The sequence below is a fragment of the Narcine bancroftii genome, chromosome 3 (genome assembly GCF_036971445.1).
Source record: "Narcine bancroftii isolate sNarBan1 chromosome 3, sNarBan1.hap1, whole genome shotgun sequence".
NCBI lineage: Eukaryota > Metazoa > Chordata > Chondrichthyes > Torpediniformes > Narcinidae > Narcine > Narcine bancroftii.
The window spans coordinates 145,495,814-145,520,509 of record NC_091471.1 but is presented as its reverse complement, the minus strand read 5'-3'; the positions used below and the strand labels follow the sequence as shown (position 1 = coordinate 145,520,509).

At 42.2% G+C, this 24,696-nt stretch overlaps 1 protein-coding gene across 9 annotated transcripts in view; it reads right to left on the bottom strand.

Annotated features, from left to right (window-relative positions):
* Window positions 1-24,696, bottom strand: part of elf2a (E74-like factor 2a (ets domain transcription factor)) — a 145,678-nt gene that overhangs the window by 51,855 nt on the left and 69,127 nt on the right. The window contains exon 1 of one of the 9 annotated variants that reach the window (XM_069925373.1): window positions 10,764-11,191. The exons of 7 other annotated variants lie outside the window; for them this stretch is intronic. In XM_069925373.1, the coding sequence (XP_069781474.1) occupies window positions 10,764-10,821 (58 nt within the window). In that variant the 5' untranslated portion in view covers window positions 10,822-11,191. Of the gene's footprint in view, window positions 1-9,662; window positions 9,833-10,763; window positions 11,192-24,696 lie in introns of those variants that run through there. One more of the 9 variants, XM_069925375.1, reaches the window with a different exon arrangement.

Here is a 24,696-nt window from a genome sequence, read left to right as displayed (position 1 = left end):
TAAGAAGTGATAGCTTCACTGAGGGGACAAATTTTCATGAGTACACAATTAAATAGGTATTTATTAAAGGCAGTGTAATATTTCTGTCAAAGTTATTAGCGAGGGCAAGGGAACCAAACATGCATTGGCTCATCTACAGTCTGAATTTATTTTCACCAAAGAATCAACGTGTTGGGTGATGGGGGCAGGGGGAATAGACACTGCAGAATTATATTTAAAATAGGACTGCCATCAGATTCCTGAATGATCAATGAACCAAAGACACTGCCTTACTTTAACTTTTTGTGAATTATTTTTATTTTTGTAAGCTGGTTTATGTGAATATTTGCACTGCCATGCCACTGCAAAACAACAAATTTTGCGATTTGTTCATGACAAAAAATTCTGATCGTGAACTTGGGTGGCACGGTTAGTGCAACGATGTTACAACGCCAGCAATCGGGACCAGGGTTCGAATCCCGCACTGTCTGTAAGGAATTTGTACGTTTTCCTCACGTCTGCATGGATTTTCCCCAGGAGTTCCAGTTTTCTCCCACTGTTCGAAACGTACTGGGGATTGTAGGTTAATTTGGTGTAACTTTTGCTTGCCATAAAGGCATACAAAGAGGTGCCAGCAAAGGAGAGTCCCAGAGTCTGTGGATTCACCTCCTGTGCTCCCAAAACCACTAGAGCCAGACAATCTCCTGAGGTCTCCATTGGTGATCCCGAGCTCCGAACCTCTGAAATGATCTGATTGGCAGCATGGCCCTTCAAGGGCACTTCTAGTAATCAGCACCCTCACAAATCCCAGCCCTGAAACCTGGTTCTCATGAGCCAGTCTCCAATAGCCCCCAGTCTCCAGCAGCATACCGTCTGGCTTGAGTCCTTCAGCTGCCAGTCACCAGCAGTCCACAGCCTGTGTGGGTTCTTCAGCCGCTGGTCTGTTGCCTTAATCACCTTCCCTGTAGGGTCATCTCCCAGGCTTCTCCTCCTCAGCAGAAGGTATTCTCTCGCACTGATGCCTTGTGCCAGTCTGCTGATGCCCCAGAGCACGCAACCCTAGTGGTTCGCTGCTAAGCATGGATGCCACCATATTGGAAGCAGACCTCCACGGTTTCTCAGATGTTAAAAATAATACCAGCAACCCTTCTACACACTATTTAAACCTTGTTCGAGGCGATCAGCAGGATTGGGTAGCAAGACTATGGAGGAGAGCTCTCTCTTTTCCCTGCTATCCCAGGTCTGGAACTTACACATCATCTTAAAACTACATCTCTACCACAAAGCAGCATCAGCTGGTAAAGGATTGGAAGAGTTGAAAGGAGTGAGATTATGGAGAAATTGAAGTCAATGGTGAGTTGAAATGAACTGTTTATTGTCACACATAGAGAGATGCAGCAAAAAGTTTCATTTTGCGTGCCATTCTCCAGTGTGGTTTTGCATTCAAAGGAACCATTAATAAATCAATTCCTCGGTTGGGATGTCAGAGGTCAAATCATCCAATCCTAACAAAATCACTGCCCACCAGTTCCTTAGGGCAGTGCTGTCAGTCCAAATGTCTCTAGCAACTTTATCAATAATCTTCTTTCCATCATCAGGCGAGACTTGGAATTTTCTCTGACGACTGAACGTTATTCATTTCCATTTGGAACTCACCAGGGAACAATGCTTCATACATCAGGCTCTTCGATGACCAGTTCAGTGTTCAACACAATCATACCTCAGAGGCTGGTGGCTAAACTGTCCTCGCTGGGACTCAACACCTCTCTCTGCGACGGGATTCTGGACTTGTTGACAGAAAGACCAGTCTGAGTTGGCAGCAAAATCTCAAGCCCCATCACGCTGAGTACCGGTGCACCTCAAGCAGCTGACTCATAACCACATTGCCAGATTCAGTTCTGACAGAATTAAATTTGGGGATACAAGTAGTTGCCCTCGACAGCTGCATAACAGAGAGGAGGTTGAAAAGCTCGTAAAATGGTGCAAGAACAACACAAGTCTCAACATAGACAAGACAAAGATGATGATAGTGGACTTCAGAAGGATGAAGGTCGACACATCAATGGAGAGAGTGTTAAGCACAAAGTTCCTTGGTGTGCATATAAGGGAAGACTTATCCTGGACTCACAACTCCTTTTTTTCAGGACCATACAGCAGCAGCTACACTTCCAAAGGAAGCTGAGGAGGGCAAGGTTACTAGCCCCCATCTTGACCAACTTTTATAGGAACACAATTGAGTGTTCTGTCTGGTCGTTTCATTGTGTGATATGATAGCTGCAAAGCATCAGATTAGAAGTCTATATAAAGGTTCAATCAAATAGCTGAGAGGATCACTGGGGTTTCCCTTTCCTCTATAGATGACCGAGATCATTGCCTAAACAGGGCTCAAGTAATTATTGAAGGAGCATTCCATCCCACACACAGTATCTTTAACCTACTGACATCAAGGAGCATGAAAATCAGGTCTGCCAAGCTGGGTAACAGCTTCTTCACACAGGCTGTGAGACTGATGAACACCCATCTAAATAATCCCAAATATTTTTATTGATTTTGATTATTTATGTGATCATTGTGTACTGTGTATTTTGTGTGAGCACCATGCTGTGGATAGATGTACAATCAGATAATAAATTTGAACTTGAAAAAGTGTCCACAGCTGGATGAAGCAAGACCTGAACACATCCAGGCATAAGCTGTTAAGCAACCAGAATAACATGCCACACAATGACCATCTCCAGTAAAAGAAATTATAACCATCTTCCCTTCATATTCAATACTATTAACATCACTCAATCCCTCATCATCAAAATCCTATGGCTTACGATGCACCTGAAATGCAACCAGACCCATGACTACCAGAGGTAGTCCGGGATCCCTCTGCCGATTAATTCACTTCCTGACACCCACTTGCAAAGTGGAAATGCAAGAGACCACAGGGGCTGGAATCTGGAGAGAAATAAAAAGAGTTGCTGGTCATGCTATTGGGACAAAGAATAACCACACAGAATATGAAGTGTTAAGTTTGAATTAGGACTAGGACTCATCGGAGCACTGAAGAAGATGTAGGATTGGTGTCGGAGTAGAAAGGGGATTTAGAATGACATGCAACTAGTAATGCAGATGACCAGTGAGGACAGAGGTACTCTGCAAAATGGTCACCTGATCTGCCCTTGATCTCAATGATGTAGAGGAAGTTACATCAGAAGTGCCAATGCATTAAACAAAGATGGAGAAGTTGCATAGAAATCTTTGCCTCTGGAAAGGTTGTTTAGGTCCCTAGAAGGTGACAAGTGAGTAGGTGAAAGAGCAAGTTGCACCTTCTAAGGCTGCAGGGGAAAATGCCAAGGGTCACAAAGGGTTGGATGAGGGGGGAAATGAATGGACAAAGGATCACAGATGGAGGAGTCCCTGCAGAGGGTGGAAAGAAAAGGGGAGGGGGTAGATGTGGCTATTGGTGTGAACGATAAAGGAAGATGTGCTGGACACAAACTAGTAGGGTGAAAGGAAAGGGCGAGGGGAACTCCATCTCTGTTCTGTTTGGGGTGGGTGAATATGAGCAAATCAAGGGAAATGAGACAGAATCCATCAACCTCATTGGATGGACAGCCATGTTTCCTAATAAAAAGATAATTTCAGATTCATGAAATGGAAGACCTCACCTTGAGAACAGAGCAGAAAGGGAAACTGAGAGAAAGTTATCAAAATGCAAAAGTGTTGAAGAAACATAACAGATCCGGTAGCATCCATAGGAAGTAAAGACGTTTCAAGACTGAGCCCTTTGTCAAGGTATGAGCAAGTGTTACAAGCCCAAAGGACCCCAAAACCCAGCAGCAATAGGCAAGACAAGTAGTTACTTAAACAAAAATTGTTTTTAATTATCTTTAAACATGAAAGCAGAATTACACTTTAACTTATCTCTATTAACTTAACCCCCTTCTAATTCTAAGCGCATGTGTATGTGATATGTGTGTAAATGTAAGAAAAGTTCTTTGGTTCACAGTTCAATCTCATTTCTCATTCTTCCAAGTTCACTGGTTGCAGGCAATTCTTATACTGTGCACAGAATTTAACATGTATAAAGTTCACCAGGCTTTGGTGCTTGAAAGGCAAATGTTTACCGCTCAGGAAAGGTTCTTGTAGGGTTTGCAGAGAGAGATTTGTTGTTCCAGGATTTCCACAACTGAGGTACCACCATTAGTCACCTCAATGTCTTACTGATGAAACTTGCCCCATCAGGGTTCTCCAGATGTTAACATCTTTCTTTCAGGCTATCACAGAGTTCCTTTCTGTTCCTCTTATTCCAAGAGAAACATCAGACAGATAGCACTTCCAGCCATTCGCCACTCTGGAGTTTCTTTCGGTTCCAACCAGCTTCTCCTGCTTGTTTCAGCGAGCTCTCTCTCTCTCCAACTGCCAGAAAGCCCACATGACTCTCTCACTAGCAAAACCCCTGACCTTCTCCAGCAAACAATAGAAGTTAGTTTTCTTGGTCAAGCTGTTGTCTTTAGGTAAAAAAACCCAGGAGTGACCTTTCAGTGCACCCTGTCAAAACCCTTGCAAAGAGCTTTTAACAGCCAATTAGCACCTACTTGTTAAATTAGCACAGCATTCTCCATAGTTTCTGTAAATTCACTGAATATGAACTCTTCAATATTTCAAATAAGATCTGTTTTAAAGTGTGTGTATGTATGTAGCCTACTCTAATTGTACCAATTTATTTCCCCAATACATCTCCAAATATTCTATCGCACAAGAAGCAGGGAGACGCCAGAATAAAAAGATGAGGGAAAGAGGGAAGAAGGGGCAAGTGGAAGAGGAGTAATGGACAGGTGGAGGAGCACAGGCCAACCGCCAAGAGGCCATAAGTGGACATGGATAGAGGGGCAGGAGAGAAAAGCTGAAAATTGATCAGGGCGGGGGTACCTTCAACACCAGCTGAAGCAATTCTAATATTCAGCTTACTAGCACCCTTTCATGGAATGGGAGTAAACTAGAGATGAGCCATAGCATCAATGTCAACTCCTGAAAAATGAATTAAGTGAAAACACAAACAACAGAGAAACAAGATCAGGAAAAAGTTCAGAAGGTGAGAGAAGGTAAGTGGCTTACTTAGTAAGAGTTTGACAGCTCAGTTGAGGATTGAAGGAAATGAAATGGTTCTTGGGATCCCTCCCTTTCTGCACCAGGTGGAGTACTAATGTACACATTCCAAATCAATCATTTTGAAATCCAAGAAGAACAGCACCATTAAAGTTATATCAGTTGGCTCATCTATAACGTTAGTGATATCCGCATTATCATCCAATCATCAGCGTCGTTACCACCATCTGCAATTTCCATCATGAGTCCAAGTGTATTTTCTAAAGTTTGTCTACAATTTACAAAGCTACTGTTCACCACAACAACCATCGTGCCGAGAATTACACTGCAGAAGGACCGTGATATATTTTCCTCAACCAATTTGATATTGAAATTTTGCCTCGGGCATTTTGCTTTCCAGTAACACACCCATCCCATACATCAAGAAACCACCAACCTCACAGTAAGGAGAACATTTTACCCAAACAAAAGCAGAAAATGCTGTAAATTGTCAGCAGGTGCTGAGTATTTCCAACACTTTCTGATTTCATTTCAGATTTCCAGCATCTGCGGCACTTCACTTATGGAAAAGCAACTGAAACCCTGGAGTATGTGAAAGGCATAAACTTTGCCTATTTACCCACCAAATAGTGACTGTGCGTGCGCCTGTATACAATAAGCAGCCACCATATGTTAGAGGTCTCCCCTTGACTTCTAGATTTTAGATTTATTGTCAGAGTACATCATGACATCACATACAATACTAAGATTCCTTTTTCCTGCGGGCACGGCAGAATTACCACTAATTGGTAGTGCAAAAAATAAACTATACACAGCGTAAATATGTAAACAAACAAAGAACTGTAAATCAACTGACTGTGCAATACAGAGACAACAAAAAGAAAATCAATAAAGTGCACAAGTAGATGCCCAGATAAAGGATTGTGTACCTGTAGTGGAGGGATAGCAGCTGTTCCTGAACCTGGTGGTGTGAGTCTTGGGGCACCTATACCCCTTTCCTGATGGTATCAGTGAGAACAGAGTGTGGTGAGGGTCTTTGAAGATTGCTGCTGCTCTCCGACACAAGCGTTCCCTGTAAATGTACTCAATAGTGGGGAGGGTTTTCCCTGTGATGTTCTAGGCTGTGTCCACAACCTTTTAGAGGGATTTATGCTCAGGGGTATTGGTGTTTCCATACCAGGCCATGATGCAGCATGTCAGCACACTTTCTACCATACATCTGCAGAAACTTTCCTGCTGCTATAATTCTCCGGATCTCCGCCTTTTTTATAGAAGGCTTTATCGCAACAAGTCCCAACTTTTGGACAATAACCCCCAACTCATCCTTTTATGCCTTCTGAAAACCCATAGAGGATGGCGATTTCAAAAACTCACCAATATCCATTGTTGCCAGTATTTCCCACACACCCACAAAAAAATTGGCTTTCAAAAAGGAATTCAATCAATCAAATCAAAAATCAATAGATCAATAAACTCCAATTTTGGTCAGATGCCAGACAAGCCCCCCAATTTGTTATGTCTCAAACCAGCAGCAATGAAAATTCAGTATTACTATTTTTCTTTTAAAATACTATTTATTATTAACTACTAATAATATAACACATTAGTCAAATCAAACCCAGCTTCGGCACAATTCTGGAAAGTCATTCCAAAGTTCAGTCTTAGAAATCCCTTGTCAAAATGCACTTTTAAACTGATGCAGAGAAGTAATCATGAAGGAGATGGGAGAGACTGCCAAAAACTCACAAATCCTTAATGAGTTTCTTCCAGAGAGATATCCTAACATACAAACAAGATATCACAACTCCCTTTTTACTTGCGGAAGGAAAAAGAAACACGTACTTCCAAAACCCAGGTACAGGTCAATCAGTGACCTTAGGTAATAAGGTTATATATATTTTGTAGTAAAGTTACTGGGTGGGTTGGAAACAGGGAAACACACACACACAACACCATTTTTAGAGAAGATGTGTCTCCTATGTCCAGCTGTAAACAAGCTTATTGTTATCCATTGAAACCTGGAACAATGACATTCTCTCAGAAAGCCATCAGGTCAAACGAGGACCATTTGCTTGTTGACTCATCTTTCTGAAGAAACTTCAAACAGAGTCAGCAATGGTGTTATGTCATGTGATAAAGACACTTCAAGAAAGCATCTTTAATATTATGAACCAGATCATCTGAAGTCAGAGATGCAGTCACCTTCAGTGAGAAAGGTGCTGTTGCATTCTCCCTTGTTAGAGAAAGAACACAGAAACAGTGGCTTCAAAGAAAAGGGCCACTTCAACTGTCTCTCTTGGTCTAGAGAGCGGCACTACTGTGGCCATTGTAATGGTCACTTCATTTAACCCTTTCCATTGTGGAAATCATGAGTTCCACAACCTCCATGCAAGCGAGGGGAATTGAAAAAAAGTCATTCATATGAAGAAATATTTTGAACAACTCTTTAAATACTCTGAGTTTCAACAGAAAAGATTTCTAAGATTGAAGTTTAAATTTGAATCATCTCTTCAGAATTGTGCCTAAACTGTAATGATTTGGGATCTGCACACAAACACATCACATATACATTTGCACATAGTGGGGTTAAGTTTAGAGTTAAGTAAGAAATGTTATATTATTTATAGTTATTCATAAAAAAATATTGTTTTGAAGATTGGTGAATTTCTTTTGCTGCTGTGTCTAGGTCATAACATTACAGATGATGTGCAGGCATGACACCACAATGTGTCAACAAGAGTTGTAGACAAATTATACTGCTAAACCAATTGATGTCAGTGATTTGCAAATCAAAATGTCCAAAAAGAAAATAATTTCTTCTCACAAGTAGTGTGAAAATGTCAGGTCAATTTGAAGTATTTTAGCTTTCCTATACCAGGGAACTAACCCTGTCCATCAATATCTAAAGAAGGGTTAGGATGGAAATGAACTTTGTGGTAATGCACTACCACGCAAGGAAATAAGTGTGCCAACCTCAGGTAAGCACAAGCTCTCATGCAATGTCTCCAAGGGTAAAAAAAATCTGGAGATATTCATTGTCTAACCTGACAGGTGAAAAAGGATTTGTGAATGGGACAAAAAACAAGCCCCTGGAACCCAACAACAGTTGTGATCTGAATTATTGTATCATCTTCATCTCCCTACAACTCATTGGGTACTTTAATTAAAAGGCAATGACTAAATCTAAATCATTGAAATTATGGTTTTAATAATTTAGGATTCTAGCAATCAACTGCAGAGGTGATTTTCTATGTGCATTTAACCCCAACTGATAAAACGTATTAAATGCTATCCTAAACATGAGATTCTGATACATTGTACTGAGAAGCAGCCAAAATCGATTTGAAGGGCAACTATAAATACACAGTCGTACAGTTTGGGATAAATTTGAGTTCCGACGTGGCCCTGGAGTTTTAGGTTTCACACCGTTTGACATCAGGTCACTGGTTGCTTGCTCTCTCCTACACATACAGTCCCATGATCATATATCAGTGCCACCTGTTAAAGATCAACACAACTTTCACCAAGGTATCCTGCTCTCGGTTCTTTCCATTTATGGAAATGTGTTGAATGCCGGATTGGTGCAGAATCAGACGTGCGAGTAATTATATTTGGAGATGGGAGCAGGTCATCGCCACCTCTGCCCAATGCCAAACAGCCCGCCCCCAAGAAATCCTTTATATTTCTGGAGGGAACGGGAAGCTGGCCCTGCTCCACAGAAGACGCGAGTGTCATCACGATTTCATTTACAATCAATCCCCAGCTCACGTGAACCAGACTCAACACTTCCACTAACTTCCTCAAAATAAAGCATCACGACTGCTTGTGAATTAGTGCAAATCGTTAAAATTGGAACAGTGCATTACAAATCCTCCTCCCGAGGACGTAGTGAAAATGAACGCACAATGCAAGCCGTTTTATTCCATTTCAAAATCCAAATCGGAGGGCAAACTGCAACCCTGGAGTTGCCTCAAAACAAGACCACGTGGCGAACGGCCAATGCTCTCAGATAAGATGCTCCACATAACCCAGGGCAGAGTATCACCTTCTGTGGAACCATACGTTTCATTAATAAAAAGAGGCTCCGCATGACTTACTAACTTGCTTTGCAAAATCTCTACCCACCAATTAATGTTGGAATACGGTTCCTTTTGTACGGTTTCACGAACGCACCGGTTGCCCCCTGAGAGCGCCTCTCCTCACCAGCACACATTTCAGAAGGCCGACGAGGTTCCTGCCTTGCTCTGCGTCCTGGCAGTTTTTAACAACTACACAGCAAATCTTTTGAAAGAGTTTCTTTGTAATAAACACCACTGATATAGTGATTTAAGGCATAATGTTCTGAGGGGTGTGTTTTTCAGTTAATGGAATGTTTTTTTTAATACAAGTATCATAATTACGTGAGAACTGGACCAAATAGGTGCAATGCACAAATGTGCTGGAGCACGTCAGCGTCCATAGGAAGTGAAGGGACAAGAGCTACCTGAGGAAAGAGCCGAAACCTTTACTTCCTATTGACGTTGAGTGACCTGCTGAGTTTCTCCAGTAGTTTTGTGTATTGCACGAGCATGCAAAGAACAAACCTTACTCAACGGTCTTAATCCTCACTGCTGACCACACTTTGGGCATCTCCAATCCCTGAAAACCCGAAAGGATACAAGGCGTGCGGATTCCTCTTATCCTTAACTGTAAGTTCACGGAAATATCTTTAATGGTTCAGGGGAATTGGTGCTCTGCAGTTGTTTCTCTCAAGCCAGATTCGGCGATTAAAAGGCGCGCTTCCTCGACGGTTTGGAGTGAAGGTGAGGGGGGGGGGGGGGGGGGGTGCAGATCGGTGTGCCAGCTGCTCACTTCCGTGTTTACACACCCCTCCCCTCGCTCCCAGTCCCCCCCCCCCCCCCCCCCCCCCCCCCCGACTGCAACCGAACGTGCTGAAAGCATCAGGCTCCAATCGAGCCCGCCAGCGCACTCGCGAGCGTCCCTCCCCCGGGGCCGCATTCCAATTGGGCGCGCGACTCCGGGAAAACGTCACCTCCCCCCCGCAACAGCAATTCTCGCCGACAGCAGGCAACGGTGCACGTCAATCACCCGAAATCAAACCGCGGCGCTTCCGCCATCAAGACTGGTTGTAGCAGCGCAGTTACAAAATGAATTTCACACCAAAAAAACCCACCAATCTACATTGAACCGGATTTAAAGCATCAGCTCTTGCTTGTGGGCAAAGTTATATGATGCATTATTCAGAAGCAAGAACTATTGATTTAAAGCCTCAAAGCAAGACAGCGTGGCAAGACCTCGGAAAGACAACAATCCACCACACTTCCTGGTTCCGCAGCTATTAATATAAACTAACGGCAAACACGCACTCAGTTGGTTAGCGCTCTCGTCATAGACGCATTCCTGCAAATTCAACTGGGTCGTTCAATTCTACAAACACTACTTTGCAATGATGCATATATCATAAATATTTTCAACTAGGTTTTATTATTCCTCCCCCCCCCCCCCCCCCCCCCCCTCCTTTTAGAAAAGATCAGGAAGAGCTGATCTCGCCATGCAGGTTGCTAACAAGGTGATCACTTCCTGATCAACCCCCCCCCCCCCTCTTCCCTCCCTCCCTCCCAGTAACGGGACCCAGACGCATCCCGCTGATCTCGGCCGCGCGCTTCCTGCCGCCGGGCTTTTACCGGCTTGGATGAGCAGATCCAGCTGGTTTTTCCGACCCTCGTGAAGTGAAGTCGCCATCTTCTCTGCAAACGGCGAGCGGCAGCAGCTTCCCAGCTCGGAGAGGGAGGGCTGCCGATGGTATCACTGCGCGGCCACAGGAAATCCTCGCACACGCAGCCGTATCCGTCCGCACCGCCACACACACTCACCGCAACTCACAACAAACCCGAGGCGGCCCGGAGCAGGAAGTCAAATCACTGAACGGCCCGCAGGGGGGAGGAGGAGGGGAGGGGAACCGTGCAAATTGACCATTTTGGCGGTCTTTCATTTTTTAAAACCCCAACATTTTTTGGTTCATAAGCCCTTGGATCGCGTCCACCAAAGTGCGCTCGCAGCCTGGACCGAGAGACAAGGCAGCAAGTTCTTCCCCGCGCCCGGGAGGGGAGACACAGACCAGCATCCCGCTATTGTTCCGACTGCCAGAAGCAGCGGCGTGAGGTGTGACGGCAGGTTCACGGTGGGGGGGGGGGGGGGTCTTCTCCCTCCTCCCCCCCCCCCCCCCCACCCAATTCGGGCACGTCCTGCCACCGCAGCACAGAGATCCCGCACATGGCTTTGCCGGGAGGTCCAGTCCCAAGTCCTGGGATTAAAAACCGGACTCCATTCGGATTTGCCAAGTCGTGGCATTGAGTAATACGATACAGTGGAGACATTTCAGGTTCTTCAATGCACGGATCCCGATTAACAAGTTTGGGAGAAGTTTTACAAATCTGGTTGCCAAAAAATTCCCCTTCTTCAGAATCCGGCTAAGCTTGTGTTTACATTTATTAGGTTGGGACTTCTATGCCCAGCTGTAGATTTCAGTTATATTCACGAACGAGGTTTGTTATAGAGTTAATCTCGAGCCCCGAAAGGCGAACTTCATTCGTGCCTTCGATTCATCACAGAAAACAGGCCCTATTATCCTGCACCCGGACCTCAGTCCTCTGTACCCCTCCCATCCACGTACTTAAATGTGAAAAGTTGAGCCTTCATTTACTACTTCAGCAGGTAACTCATTTCACACTCCCACCACTCTGTGAAGATGTCTCTCTCTCTTCTCCTCCCCCCAAACTTTTCCCATTTAACTCATGTCATCTGCCTTGTATTTTACCTAACCTCAGTAGGGAAAAGCTTACTCTGTCTACAATATATCCTTCAATATTGTATCTCCCAAATCTCCCCACTCATCCCATTGCCATAAAACATCTCAAAGCCCTCCATTTCCATTTTTTCAACCCTAGACACAGTAGCATTACAAAAAGCTTAGTTCCAGCCCCAGCTCTTCATTCCACTATAACCACAACCTCAAACCAAAAAAGTTTTCTTCAGACAATTTGAAGTGAAGCATCAGATTTGAAGATATTAAGCTTATAAAGGATGAGGTCAAAATATTTGAAATTATTATGTAACAATTACAAACAAAGTGAGACAAGAACACAGAACGTGACATTTTACTAAAAATTGAACTGTAATACTCAAATAATTATGGCTATAAAGTTCAGTGATTATGAATAGGGCTGTATTTAGAACAGTGCCACAAACTAGATCAGTTTTTAACAGAATACAAAACAGGCCTTTTGGCCGAACCAGTCAATCCCAACAAAGTTGCTTATCTGAGTGTTTCATGTGCCTTCTTTTGGCTTATATTCCTCTAACTAAACTTTTCCTATTCTTGTGCTTGCCTCAATGTTTTCTGCACATTGTAACTGAGCTTCTTCCACTACTTCCTCTAAAAGTTCATTCCATATGTCTACCACCATGTGTGTGTAAAAAGATGCCCTTCACCTATCTTCCAAGTCTTTTCCCTTCACAAACTATATCCTCAAGGTTTTGACACCCTTTGTCAAATAATCAATTGCAAGTTTTGGATATTGGAATTTCAATCCTCTCTGTACTCATTTTTCTCACAATATTTAAAAACTTCCATCAATAAATGTACAAGTTTCACACCATCCTACAAATTTTTTTTAATTCTGATTAAATATATAAACAATAAAGTGAATTCAAGAATCCCCCACCATTGGACAAGCTAGAAATACTATGTTTTTAAATTGTGTATTTTTTATTTGGAAAATTATAAATTTGACTGATTTTCTAATGTAATGTGTACTCATATCTTATTTACATCTGGATGACTAAATATGCATTTGTCCACCAACTTCCAGTCACCACTGAGCTGCAGCTCATCAGTTTGGTCACAATAGAGTACTTTATTTGGTTTTAGCCTGAATACATGATATTCAAAAGGTACAAACAATTCTAAAAGCAATTGCACTTTTAACCTCCTGCACACTGCTTTCTTCTATGCAAAAATATTAGTGTCTGTTCATCTTTATCTTATTTTAACAATTGAACTGTTCCACTCTTTATTACTTCTGGACATTGAAATTCAGGATTTTAGACCAGCAACTCAATCTGAACCCAACCCTGCCAGATACATGAAATAACCAAAAGCTACATTCCATCTCAGATGTTTCAGCCCTTTATAGGGAGAAGCAATTACATTCAATCAACACAGGTCATTCACTCACAATCTACAATGCAAATTTTGTGCTTCCTGTTGTACTTAGCCGAAATGTCCCAAGTAATTCCAACCTTAATGGAAAATTATGTCAGGCAACAAAGATAAAGTGCCATTACAATCTGGCTGCATCTGTGGGCTCTTGGCACAAGGTGGTGGTAGAGAGCAATATGAACATTTTGAAGGTCACACATTTGCCCCATGCATATTTTATTTTACAGGAATGATTAAAACAAGCATCCAGTTATTTTCTTTTAACCTGTTACATTTTTCCCATTTTCCAAATGAATTTCCCAACTTGAACAGTTTCCCACCCACCACAGAAGCCAAGGCTCAAGGCATAAATGATGACAATCAATCTATTAACTTATCCAAGTGCCAGTTATATATCACTGAAGATCCTGCAATATAAATAAAATGTGTCGCCATCACAGCTTCACTGCCATACATCAGGATTTACCACAATGCTTTGTCAAGCAGTATTCATTATATCGGACTTTCTTTCTTCCATGATTCCAATGCAGCTTCCCAAATCCTGCACAGCTGTACTTCACAACTTTAAGCTGAATTAAGCAGTTTTATCTTGGAAAAAGCTTGATAACAGATGTTTGCATTTTAAGTCCAAAATTGACCAAGATCGCAAAAATCTCACCTTTCACCAATAGTCAGCAACAGGCAATTCTTCAATTTTAAGAGCAGGGGTTTAAAAAAAATAATAGAGAAATAAGAGGTTATCTACACAGTTCTGAGATGAAGAGAAATGTCTTCACCCAGAGCAAAGAAAGACTCAGAAATTTCAAGAGGGCTGTGGAGGTTCAATCACCAAGTATATTCCTAGTTTATTCTTAGATTTTTTGGATACAAGGAAAATCCAAGGACATAAGCTGGTGCAAAAATGTGGTAGATGTTTAAAAATGATCACACCTTTTTTTCAGTGAGAGGCTCCTAAACAGAAAGCATTTGAAATGAAATAAACTTTTCAATACATGAAATGCATCAATTATTTTTATCTCCTTAACAACATTTTAATGAAGGCATTCATTTTTTTTGATCTGCCAGCATTTCAGCTTCTAACTTGCACACATTTGCTGAGAATTTGTGACTTCCTGACAGATCTGGACACTGGGGACAGGTTAGAAAGAGAGAATTGGTCTTTTTACTCTTTGATGGTGTTACCTCTGGTCAGATATGGTGCAGAAAACAAAACCCAACAGAGTCCAATAAGAATGTAAAGTTTGCAGACTAGAAAACGCAAGTTATTTTATTTCAGGATTCTAATTATTCACAATAATTTTATTTTTTATTTTTACTTCAGTTTTAAAAGCTTGCAAATTTCTTAGTCAGAAACATTGAAAAAATCAATTAACATGATTTACCAGGTTTCATAGCTGGAATGTTCCTAATTACTTTAAAGACCATTCCTATCTTTGCAGTTATTAGCAATATTTTGGGTTCATGCCTCTGCTCAATGTTGACTGAAATCCCATTGCTGGATTCAAAGGCCACGAGGCTTGGGGGTAAAGCCCAGAAAACATGGACAAACAGAGACTAAGGTTGCTAATGGAAGCCAGCAGTCCTTATTCAGACCAAAAGCCAAACTGAATAAATTCAAAATTTCTGCATTTTGCACATTTTCATGAAAGAAGAATAAAATTTAATTTGGTCTTCATACTTCATCTTGAGTAGAAATATTTTATGAACTCCAGACAAATGTTAATTTTGTTCCAAAGGAACGAAGGAGAAAAATAATACCACAATGAATGTTATAGGCATGGGTTGACACATGAACATGTACAAAAAATGTTTTGTGCACATGGTACACTGTACATCAGCTTGTATGAAGATCATGTAATGGGTACCAACTTTTGCTTTTAATGCATCATATATTAGTTTTCATGCCTTTGCTGTCAAGTTCAATACTGGGGCGCAACATCCTGAAAGGCAAAGATTAATGGCAACGCCATTTCAGCCAACTGCTTGAAGCAGCTCACTTCATTCTTCAGGAGTAAGTGGAAAATCATTAAAATAATTTAATATAAATTGGTTCAAATAATTACTTAACACTGCAACTCACTTATTTGCGCATCGTTACAAATATTACCATTAAATTGTTAGGTCAAATTGGACAGGTTTGTGGTCAAATCGTATCTGAAAGTACTTTGATAACCAGAAAACTAAAATGCAAACCACTGGTAGGGTTAAAATTAACAATGTGGTGCACACAAGATTAACAACACTTCCTTTGTCATCAAGGAAATATGCTTTCTGTTGCAGTATTATGATACAGCACTTGTCCTAATGTCCAGATACAGCATTTCAAGAAATAGCAGCAACAAAAACAGGCTACCTTAGGACAACATCTGGGGGCACAAATCAATTCCAGGTCAAACTCAGCTGAGAAATACAAAGTTTAATAGTGTTAAAGCCAAAACAAAGCATTGTTTTTTAAAAATTATCAGTTTGGAGTACAATCTTCATTGCATGACAAGATAAATCAAATACCATTGCTAAAGATGACAAGTTTTAAACTAAAGAATAATTGTAATAACCAAACAAGAGCCAACAGAGTCATATTTGCAGATTGATGGAAGATAAAAAGGGATGTTCTCCCTCTGGCATGAGCGGGAAGCTGAAAGGCAGCTTAACCTGAAATTATGTTCATTGCTTCAAAGCATCCATCTTTTACTTCTCTGAGCAGAGGCAAAGTTTGTATGGCCCAGCAGGTTTAAGCATTCCCATGTCTCAATTTAGTTTTTAAACTTAATGTAATTTTCCACATTTACTTTTTTTAAAAATTGTAGTAATATAAACCGGTTGGAAGAGTCAGGCCTCAGATACTTTCCTTGAAGATTGTTTGCCTCAAAACCCCAACCAGAAAATGAGTTTCATGGTATTATCTCAACACCTGAATATTTCCCATGTGTTTTGGTGGAACAAGATATTGTATTAGGTGAAGAAAGGCTCAGAGATTATGCACATCTGCCTCTTATTAATTTCTGTATTCAATTATACAAAATTTTACTCTATTGTTTAGTGGTTACCCATTACTGGCTCTAAAGGTTGTGGTTATGGGGACGAGCTCCCACTGCTGCACAAATGCTCTTCATGGCGTACATCTCAAACAACCTCTGACAACCTCCAACTCCTGGCCTTCACATGTGGCATAGTTCTTCTGCCCAGCGGAGCTGTTCTCACCGACAGGAAAATGGGCAAAGGTGGGCCACTGGTGCCTTTAAATCAGCTGCTCCAGACAGATGGGGTTCATTAACCACAGATGATAACTCATGTAGGAGAAGGAAAAACTCCAATTTCAAACCTCCGCTGCCTTGTGGCTATACCTGCTCATGGGAAAGGCTTTGAAAGTAAACTGAGGAAAAATCCAGTCCTGAAGGCAGCTGACTGCTGTACCCAGCACCAGCAGGGCAATTCCTGCGATGCTGCTGGCACCAAACTATTGACTTACATCATTCCTTTGGACCTGTCATTAGCAATGGAGTGGGGGGGGGGGGGGGGGGAAGAGCCCCACTGCATGGGCAACAGACAGATCTCCAGATCAAATGCCCTGCCTTGTATATTACATATAAATGTCTTTAAAAGAGATAGATTCTGGGGGTTTAGTGGAATTCACTGCACAAACAAACACTTCACAAAAGAGTCTCATTTAAAATGCAAGAGCTTTGCTGAAAGCCAGAATTCCAGGCTCCGAGTGCCTTAGCAAAAACAGTGAAACTACTTGGAAGAAATTTTCAAAGGTAGGTGCAAATGAATCAAAGTCTAGGCTCAAAGGCTGATAAGATCTTTCAAAGATTGGGTTTGGAGCCCTGCAAAGAGTTCTGGTTTTGCAAAGAGAGAGAGAGAGAGAGAGAGAGAGAGAAACAACAAACAGGATTTCTCTTGGAGAGAGAGACAGTTCTGCAGTGGCTTTTGGAGGCTGCAACATAGCAAGCTGGCAGCTTGTTGTTGAAACCCCATTTTGAAGAGAGGTTGTGAGTTCTGAGTTCAGCCTGTTGAAAATCCTTGTAGTCCTTAGAAGAGGAAATGGCTGGCTAGAGGGTTTCTCTTGAAATAAGGGAAACAAGAAGAACTCTGTGTTGACCTGGAAAAAGAGGTTATCATTTGGAAAACCCATGATGGGGCAAGTTTCTTCAGCAAGACACTAAAGTGGCTGATCGGAAGGAATCAGTTTGTGTGTGTCCAACAAGCAACAAATCTCTCTGAAACCAACAAGATTCTTCCTGAGCGGTAACCATTTACCTTTAAGCACCAAAGCCTGGTGAAATTCATAAATGTTAAATTCTGTGCACAGTGTAAGAATTGCCTGATTCCGGTGAACTTGGAGGAGTGAGAAGTGAGATTGGACTGTGAATCAGAGAACTTTCACTTGCTTAGAATTAGAAGGGGGATTAAGTTATGTTAAGTTAATAGTGATATGTTAAAGTTACAGGTGCTTAGAATTAGAAGGGGGATTAAGTTAAGTTAATAGTGATATGTTAAAGTTACACGTGCTTAGAATTAGAAGGGGGATTAAGTTATGTTAATAGTGATATGTTAAAGTTACAGGTGCTTAGAATTAGAAGGGGGATTAAGTTAAGTTAATAGTGATATGTTAAAGTTACACGTGCTTAGAATTAGAAGGGGGATTAAGTTATGTTAAAAGTGATATGTTAAAGTTACACATGCTTAGAATTAGAAGGGGGATTAAGTTAAGTTAATAGTGATATGTTAAAGTTACACGTGCTTAGAATTAAAAGGGGGATTGAGTCATGTTAAGTTAATAGTGATGTTAAAGTTTGATCTTGTTTTTAGTTTAAAGAAAATTAAAATATTTAAGAAACCATTGGTCTTGGTGAATTTCTATTGCTGCTGGGTTTTGGGGTCCTTAGCCTTGTAAAAATGGTGACCAGTGAGTATCCTTTCCAAGAAATCCCATCCCCCAATCATGGTCCATCACCTTCTATGTCACATGTCAAGTGATTCACATGCTCCTTTGGACACTTAGATCCCATCAGCAACTTTGTGTCACAAGCATTTATGTGCAAAAACAATCCTCTATCTCCGACTGCCAAACTAATTATGAATCCAGTTGGAAAACTTGCCCTGGTTTCCAAGGGCCCTAACCTTTAGAACATCGAATCATCAAATGCCTTTCCAAAATCCATGCATCTCATATTTACTGCCCTGCCCTCATCAATACATTGCATTAGCTGTTCAAATAAATATTTCTTGATCTCAGCTCGGGACTATGGGAACAAGCAGGTTTCAAGCAGATAAATCGCCAGCAGGATAAGAGAATACTAATTTGCCAATTAGCTCCAGCCAATAAAAAGAAGGGAAGCACAAGCAGAGCACCCAGTGTTAGTAGCTCGTGGTAGGAGTGGGAATCTCAGATCAAGTTCATGCCATTCTCAGGAGGGAGAATGAATAGCCAGGGGTCATGGTCCATGTAGGGACCAATGACAGGGGTAGAAGGGTGATGAGGTCCTGCAGGGAGAGTTCAAGGAGTTAGATGTTAAGCTGAAGGACAGGACCTCCAGGGTTGTGACCTTAACATTGTTACCTGTGCCATGTGCTAGTGAGGTTAGCAATAGGAGGATTGTTCAGCTTAATTAGTGGCAAAAGAAATGGTACAGAAGGTTTCTGGATCACTGGTCTTTCTTCCAGGAAAGGATGGACCTGTTCCGATGGGATAGTTTATATCCAAATTGGAGGGGGACTATTATCCTTGTGGGAAGGTTTGCTAGTGCTGCTCGGGGCGGGGGAGTGTTTAAACTAGATTTGCAAAGGGATGGGAACCAGTGCCACAGCAGATGGGGTGGGGGTAGAGAACAGGATGGTGAACATCGTATGTAATGTCAGAAGTCAAAGGCTATAATTTCCTCAAGTGCATCTATTTCAATGCAAGTAGTATTGTAGGAAAGTCAGATAACCTTAGTGTGGATTCGCACATGGAATTATGACATTGTGGCCATTAGTGAAATTAGGTTGTAGGAGGAGCAGGATTGGCAGCTCAATGTTCTGGGCTTCCATTGTTTCAGACGCAATAGAGCAGGAGGGATGAAAGAGGAGGAGTGGCATTGCTCGTCGGGGAAAATATCACAGATGTGCTCCATCAGGACAGAGGGCTCGTCTACCAAGGCTAGATGGGTGGAGCGGAGGAATGGGAAAGGTATGGCCACACTCATGGGGTCATATTATAGATTGTCCAATAGTCAACGAGAATTCGAGGAGCAAATTTGTAGAGATAGCAGACAAAATTGTGATAGTATGGGATTTTAACTTTCCACATATTGACTGGAACTCCCATTCTGTAAAAGGGCTAGATGGCTTGGAATTTGGCAAATGTGTTCAGGAAAATTTTCTAAATCAATATATAGAGGTACCAACAAGAGAATGCAATACTGGATATCCTATTTGGGAACGAGACAGGACAGATGTGTGTGGAGGGGAATATTTTAGGTCCAGTGACCATAATGCCATTTATTTCAAGTTAATTATGGAGAACAAGAAGTCTGGGCCTCAGGTTGAGAACCTAAATTAGCGATAGGCCAATTTTGAGGAAATGAGAAAAGATTTAGAAAGCGTGGATTGGAATAAGTTGTTTTCAGGCAAGGATATGTGTGGTAAATGGAGGACCTTCAAAAGGTAAAATTTTGAGAGTGCAGAGTTTGCATGTTCCTGTCAAGATTAAAGGTAAGCAGTCATAAGGAACCTTGGTTTTCAAGAGATATTGACATCTGATTTTGAAGAAGAGAAAGGCATTTAGCAGGTATAGGCAACACTGAGCCAATCAGATACTTAAGTATAAAAATGCAACAAAAATCTCAAGAAAATAAAAATCAGGAAGGCTAAAAGACAAGTTGCTTTGGAAAACAATGTAAAGGAAAATCCTAAGGGTTTCTATAGATACATTAAGAGAAAAAGGATAGCAAGGGACAAAATTAGACACCTTGAAGATTAGAGTGGTCAGCTACTTATGGAGCCAGTAAAGATGGGTGAAATCTTAAATGGATTTTTCGCATCAGTATTTACTCAGGAAACTAGCACAGAATCTAGGGAAGCAAGGAAAACCAGCTGTGAGGTCAGATTAAATAATATGAGGTTCTTGCTGGTCTTAAAGCAAATAAGGGTGGATAAATCCTTAGGCCTGACGAAATATTCCCTCAGTCCTCAAGAAAGGCTAGTGTAGAAATTGCAGGGGTTCTGACAAAAATATTTAAAATGTCCTTAGCCACAAGTGTGGTGCCAGAATACTGGAGGGTAGTTCGCGTTGTTCCACTTTTTAAAGTAAGCATCTCAAAGTAACCCCCGAAATTAGAGGCCAGTAGTAGGTAAGTTATTGGAAGGTGTTCAAAGAGATTGGATATACAAGTATTTGGATAGTCAAGGGCAGATTAGGGATAATCACCATGGCTTTGTGCATGGTAGATCATGTTTAATCAATCAGAATTTTTCCAAGGTGGTTACCAGGAATGTTGATGAAGGAAAGGTTGTGGATGTTGTCTATATGAACTTTAGTAAGGCCTTTGACAAGATCCCACACAGGAGGTTAGCCAGAAAGGTTTGGATGCTCAGTATTCATGGTGAAGTAGTAAATTGGATTAGACGTTGGCTATACGGGAGAAGCCAAAGAGTAGTAGTGGATGATTTCTTCTCAGACTGGAGGCCTGTGTCTAATGGTGAGCCTCAGGGATTGGTGCTGGGACCATCAATTGTCATCTATATCAATAATCTGGATGATGATGTAGTAAATTGGATCAGCTAGTTTACAGGTGACACAAAGATCAGAGGCATTTGTGAACAGTGGGGAAGGCTTTCAAAGCTTGCAGAAGGATGTGGACCAACTGGAAAAATGGGGTAAAAACTGGCAGATGGAATTTATTGCAGACAAGTGTGAGGTGGCAAGGAGCTGCATCAAGTGCCAGGCCTCCAAGGTCCACCGGCATACACAGGCCCCGATCCAGCGGTTCGACCTAGCAGTGCGGAGGTTCCAGTACATCCATGCCGACATTGTAGACCCCCTGCCAGTGTCCAGGGAGGCACACTACCTGCTCATAGTCATCAACCGCACCACGAGATGGCCGGAAGCCATTCCCATCAGAGAGGCCTCTGTAGAGGTGCACCAGGACTTCAGTCAGCCACTGGATAACCAGATTCAGAGTCTCGGCTCATATCATAAGTGACAGAGGTGCCAAGTTCACCTCCACACTCTGGTTGCAATTGGCGAGCCTTCTGGGTGTTAAATTCCACCACACCACAGCCTACCACACACAGGTAAATGGTCTGGTGGAGAGATTCCATCGCCACCTGAAATCAGCTCTCATAGCTCGCCTCACAGGCCCCGGTTGAGCGAACGAACTGCCTTGGGTCCTTCTTGGCATCAGAACAGCTCACAAGGAGGACCTACAGGCATCTTCTGCAGAGCTGGTGTACGGTGTGCCTCTCTCATTGCCCGGGGAGTTTTTCAGCCCGGATCACAGCACCATGTCCGAGCACACAAAACTTTTGGCGGACCTCCGTAGCAAACTCTCCTCGCTAGCCCCCCCACGCATCACGGCACTCATTCAACCCATCTTCCCAAGAAGCTGGACACAGCGAAGTTAGTGTTTGTTCAGCACGGATCACACACAGCACCGTTCCAGCACCCATACGAGGGCCCGTACAAGGTCCTCCAGCGGTCTGGCAAGACTTTTAATTTGGACATGGGGGGGGGGGAAAGCAAACTTTTCACTGTACACCACCTTAAGGTGGCACACTTGGACCTATCATGGCCGGTGCAAATGGTCATGCCCAAATGCCGGGGCCGCCTGCTCAAGCAGCAGGATGTGTAGCCGGATCAGGGGGGGTTTTGTGTGGCAGTGCACTCTCTTGTGGAGAATCGGCCCCGCTTGTTACGCCACGTGGCAGGGCAGCCATGAGAAGATGGCACCGTCGGGAGTTTCCCCTCCATCGTGCGCCTGGGGCAGCAGTTATGACATCATCACGCACGCGATGACTGAGCTCACACTGCTCTTAAAGGGGCAAGCACTGGATTTGAATTAAACAGTCGTTAACGACATCCAATGTGGTGGCTGTGTGTTTCTTAGCGGTAGCTCACGCTACAGGGGTAACATTAGGGGGATCGTCTTCACACAGAGAGTGGTGGGAATGTGGAAAGAGCTGCCAGCTGAAGTACTGAATGCAGGTTCCATTTTAACATTTAAGAATTTGGACAGGTACATGGATGGGAGGGGTATGGATGACTTAGAGCTGGTGCAGATCAGAGGGACAAGGCAGAAAAATAATTCTGCAGTCTAGAAGGGCCTGTTTCTGCACTGTAATTATAATATGGTTCTAATTCAATCAAATTTCTCAGACAGAACCTACACTTGACAAAGTCACCCTGGTAGTCTCTGATTCATTGATGCTTTACCAAGTAATCATTAATCTTTTCCCTCAGGATTTGTCCAGTACCTTTTCTCCTACTGATGTTAGCAATCACAGATCTCCAGTAATCAGCTATTCTCATCTGCCACGGGGAGGGGGGGGGGGGGGAAGTCAGGGTTGTATGTGATGTTATGCATGTCCTCTGAAAATAAAACTGAATTTTGAAAAGGGGGTCCATGCTTTCTGGCCTTATCACTAGTATCCAGCAATCTCTTCGCTCGTCTCCTGCTGCAACTTAGAATAAAATTCCCAAGGCTGGATGGGATTTATCCACCTTCAAGCCAGGCAAGACATCATACATCTCCTTTTCACTTAACAAGACCAACACTAGAATTTCACCAATGCCTTTCACCCTGTGCTAGATTAAGGTATTACAGGGCTTGTAGCATTTATTTTAAAGGGGCCCTAAATTGTGCTGGCTGGTGCATGGGTGGTTTGTACCCCCCCCCACCCTGAGTTTCTGATGCTGACCCTACATGTCTGTTTTGGTAAGTTTGAAATAGTCTTAATTCTTCTCAAAATTATGCTAGCTTTCTCAGATCACTATATATTCAGTGCAAGCATTGAAATTGTGCTCCCCTGTAAACTTACACATTTTGCACTTGCACTGAAATTACGCACACTTCTATTCCCTTCCACTTCCCCTCCCAAGTTAAAACATACTTACACATTTTGTTAAAAAACTTGCAGCGGCAGCTGGCTCAATGTGGGAGACATGGCCGTCTTCGTTACCCATAATCCCTCACACAGCTGGAACCACTCTGTTTCCCTGGCACTAGCAGAGCGGTTCCAGCTGCATGGGGAATTATGGGTAATGAAGACAGCTATGTCTCTCGCATTGAGCTATCGCCATGAGCTGTTGGGATGGTCCCAAAGTTCCCAAAGGAACCGCGCTCCATTGAACTCCAGCAGCACCCATGCTACCACGTCAGGAGTTAGATTTGGTGAGGGGGCAGCCAGGGCTAGGAGTGAGGCAATCGGGCAAGGCCAGTGATTTTTTTTGTGGCCGCTCTTAGACTTCTCAATTTCTTTTTAAGCACCTCCCTACACGTGTTTTTGTCAGGCCTCCCAACCATCAGATCCCTATACCTAGCATACATTTTAATTTGTCTCCTTATCCAACCATCAATACCCCGGAATATCCAGAGTTCTCTATACTCATTGCCTCTGGCTTTTAATTTTATAAAAACCTAAAGATAGTGGTCAAAATGTACATTATATTGACCAAACAATCTAAACTCACTTGGGATTTCTCAAGTAAAATGAAAAGTAAAGCTTGAAATCTGAAACAGATACAGAAAAAGCATGAAACACACAAACTATATTCCTCAACTGCAACCTGCATCTTGTTAGCTCATTTTTATTTTGTTTAATACAAAGCATATTGAGGTACTTCACTAAATTATTACAATTGCAGTTTCCTCAACATTCCAACACAAGTCCAAATGCTTAATAAACCACCTTTTTCAAAATCTCTTTTAAAAAATTATACATTTATCATAGATCTGCCCCCTCTCAGATTCATCTATTTGACTTTAGACCATACATGCTTGAGTTTGCACAAGTTGTTTGTTACAGTTCCCCTTGTGCACATTTCATATTCAATTTACCTACCACTCCCTCAGCCAGACATCTAAATGATTCTCAACCACAGCTGTATGTTCAATGCAAGATTTTTTTTATTAATTTGTTTTGAGTGATTACATATATTTTGTAATTGTGAACATCAACCCCACAACTAAAAAAATATCATAATTAATAATTGATCTGCAGTCTCCATAATTAACTACTTTATTCAAGCAACAGGTACTTAGCAGCCACTGTCTTTTGCCTGAGAGACAGTATCTTGGGACTTTCTACAGAAGTCTACAAATTTTCTATCAATGCCATTCAACAACATTACTTTATGGTTAAGATAGTATTTGGAGGTTTAAGAACCTGACTGGTTGCATCACTGTCTGTTATGG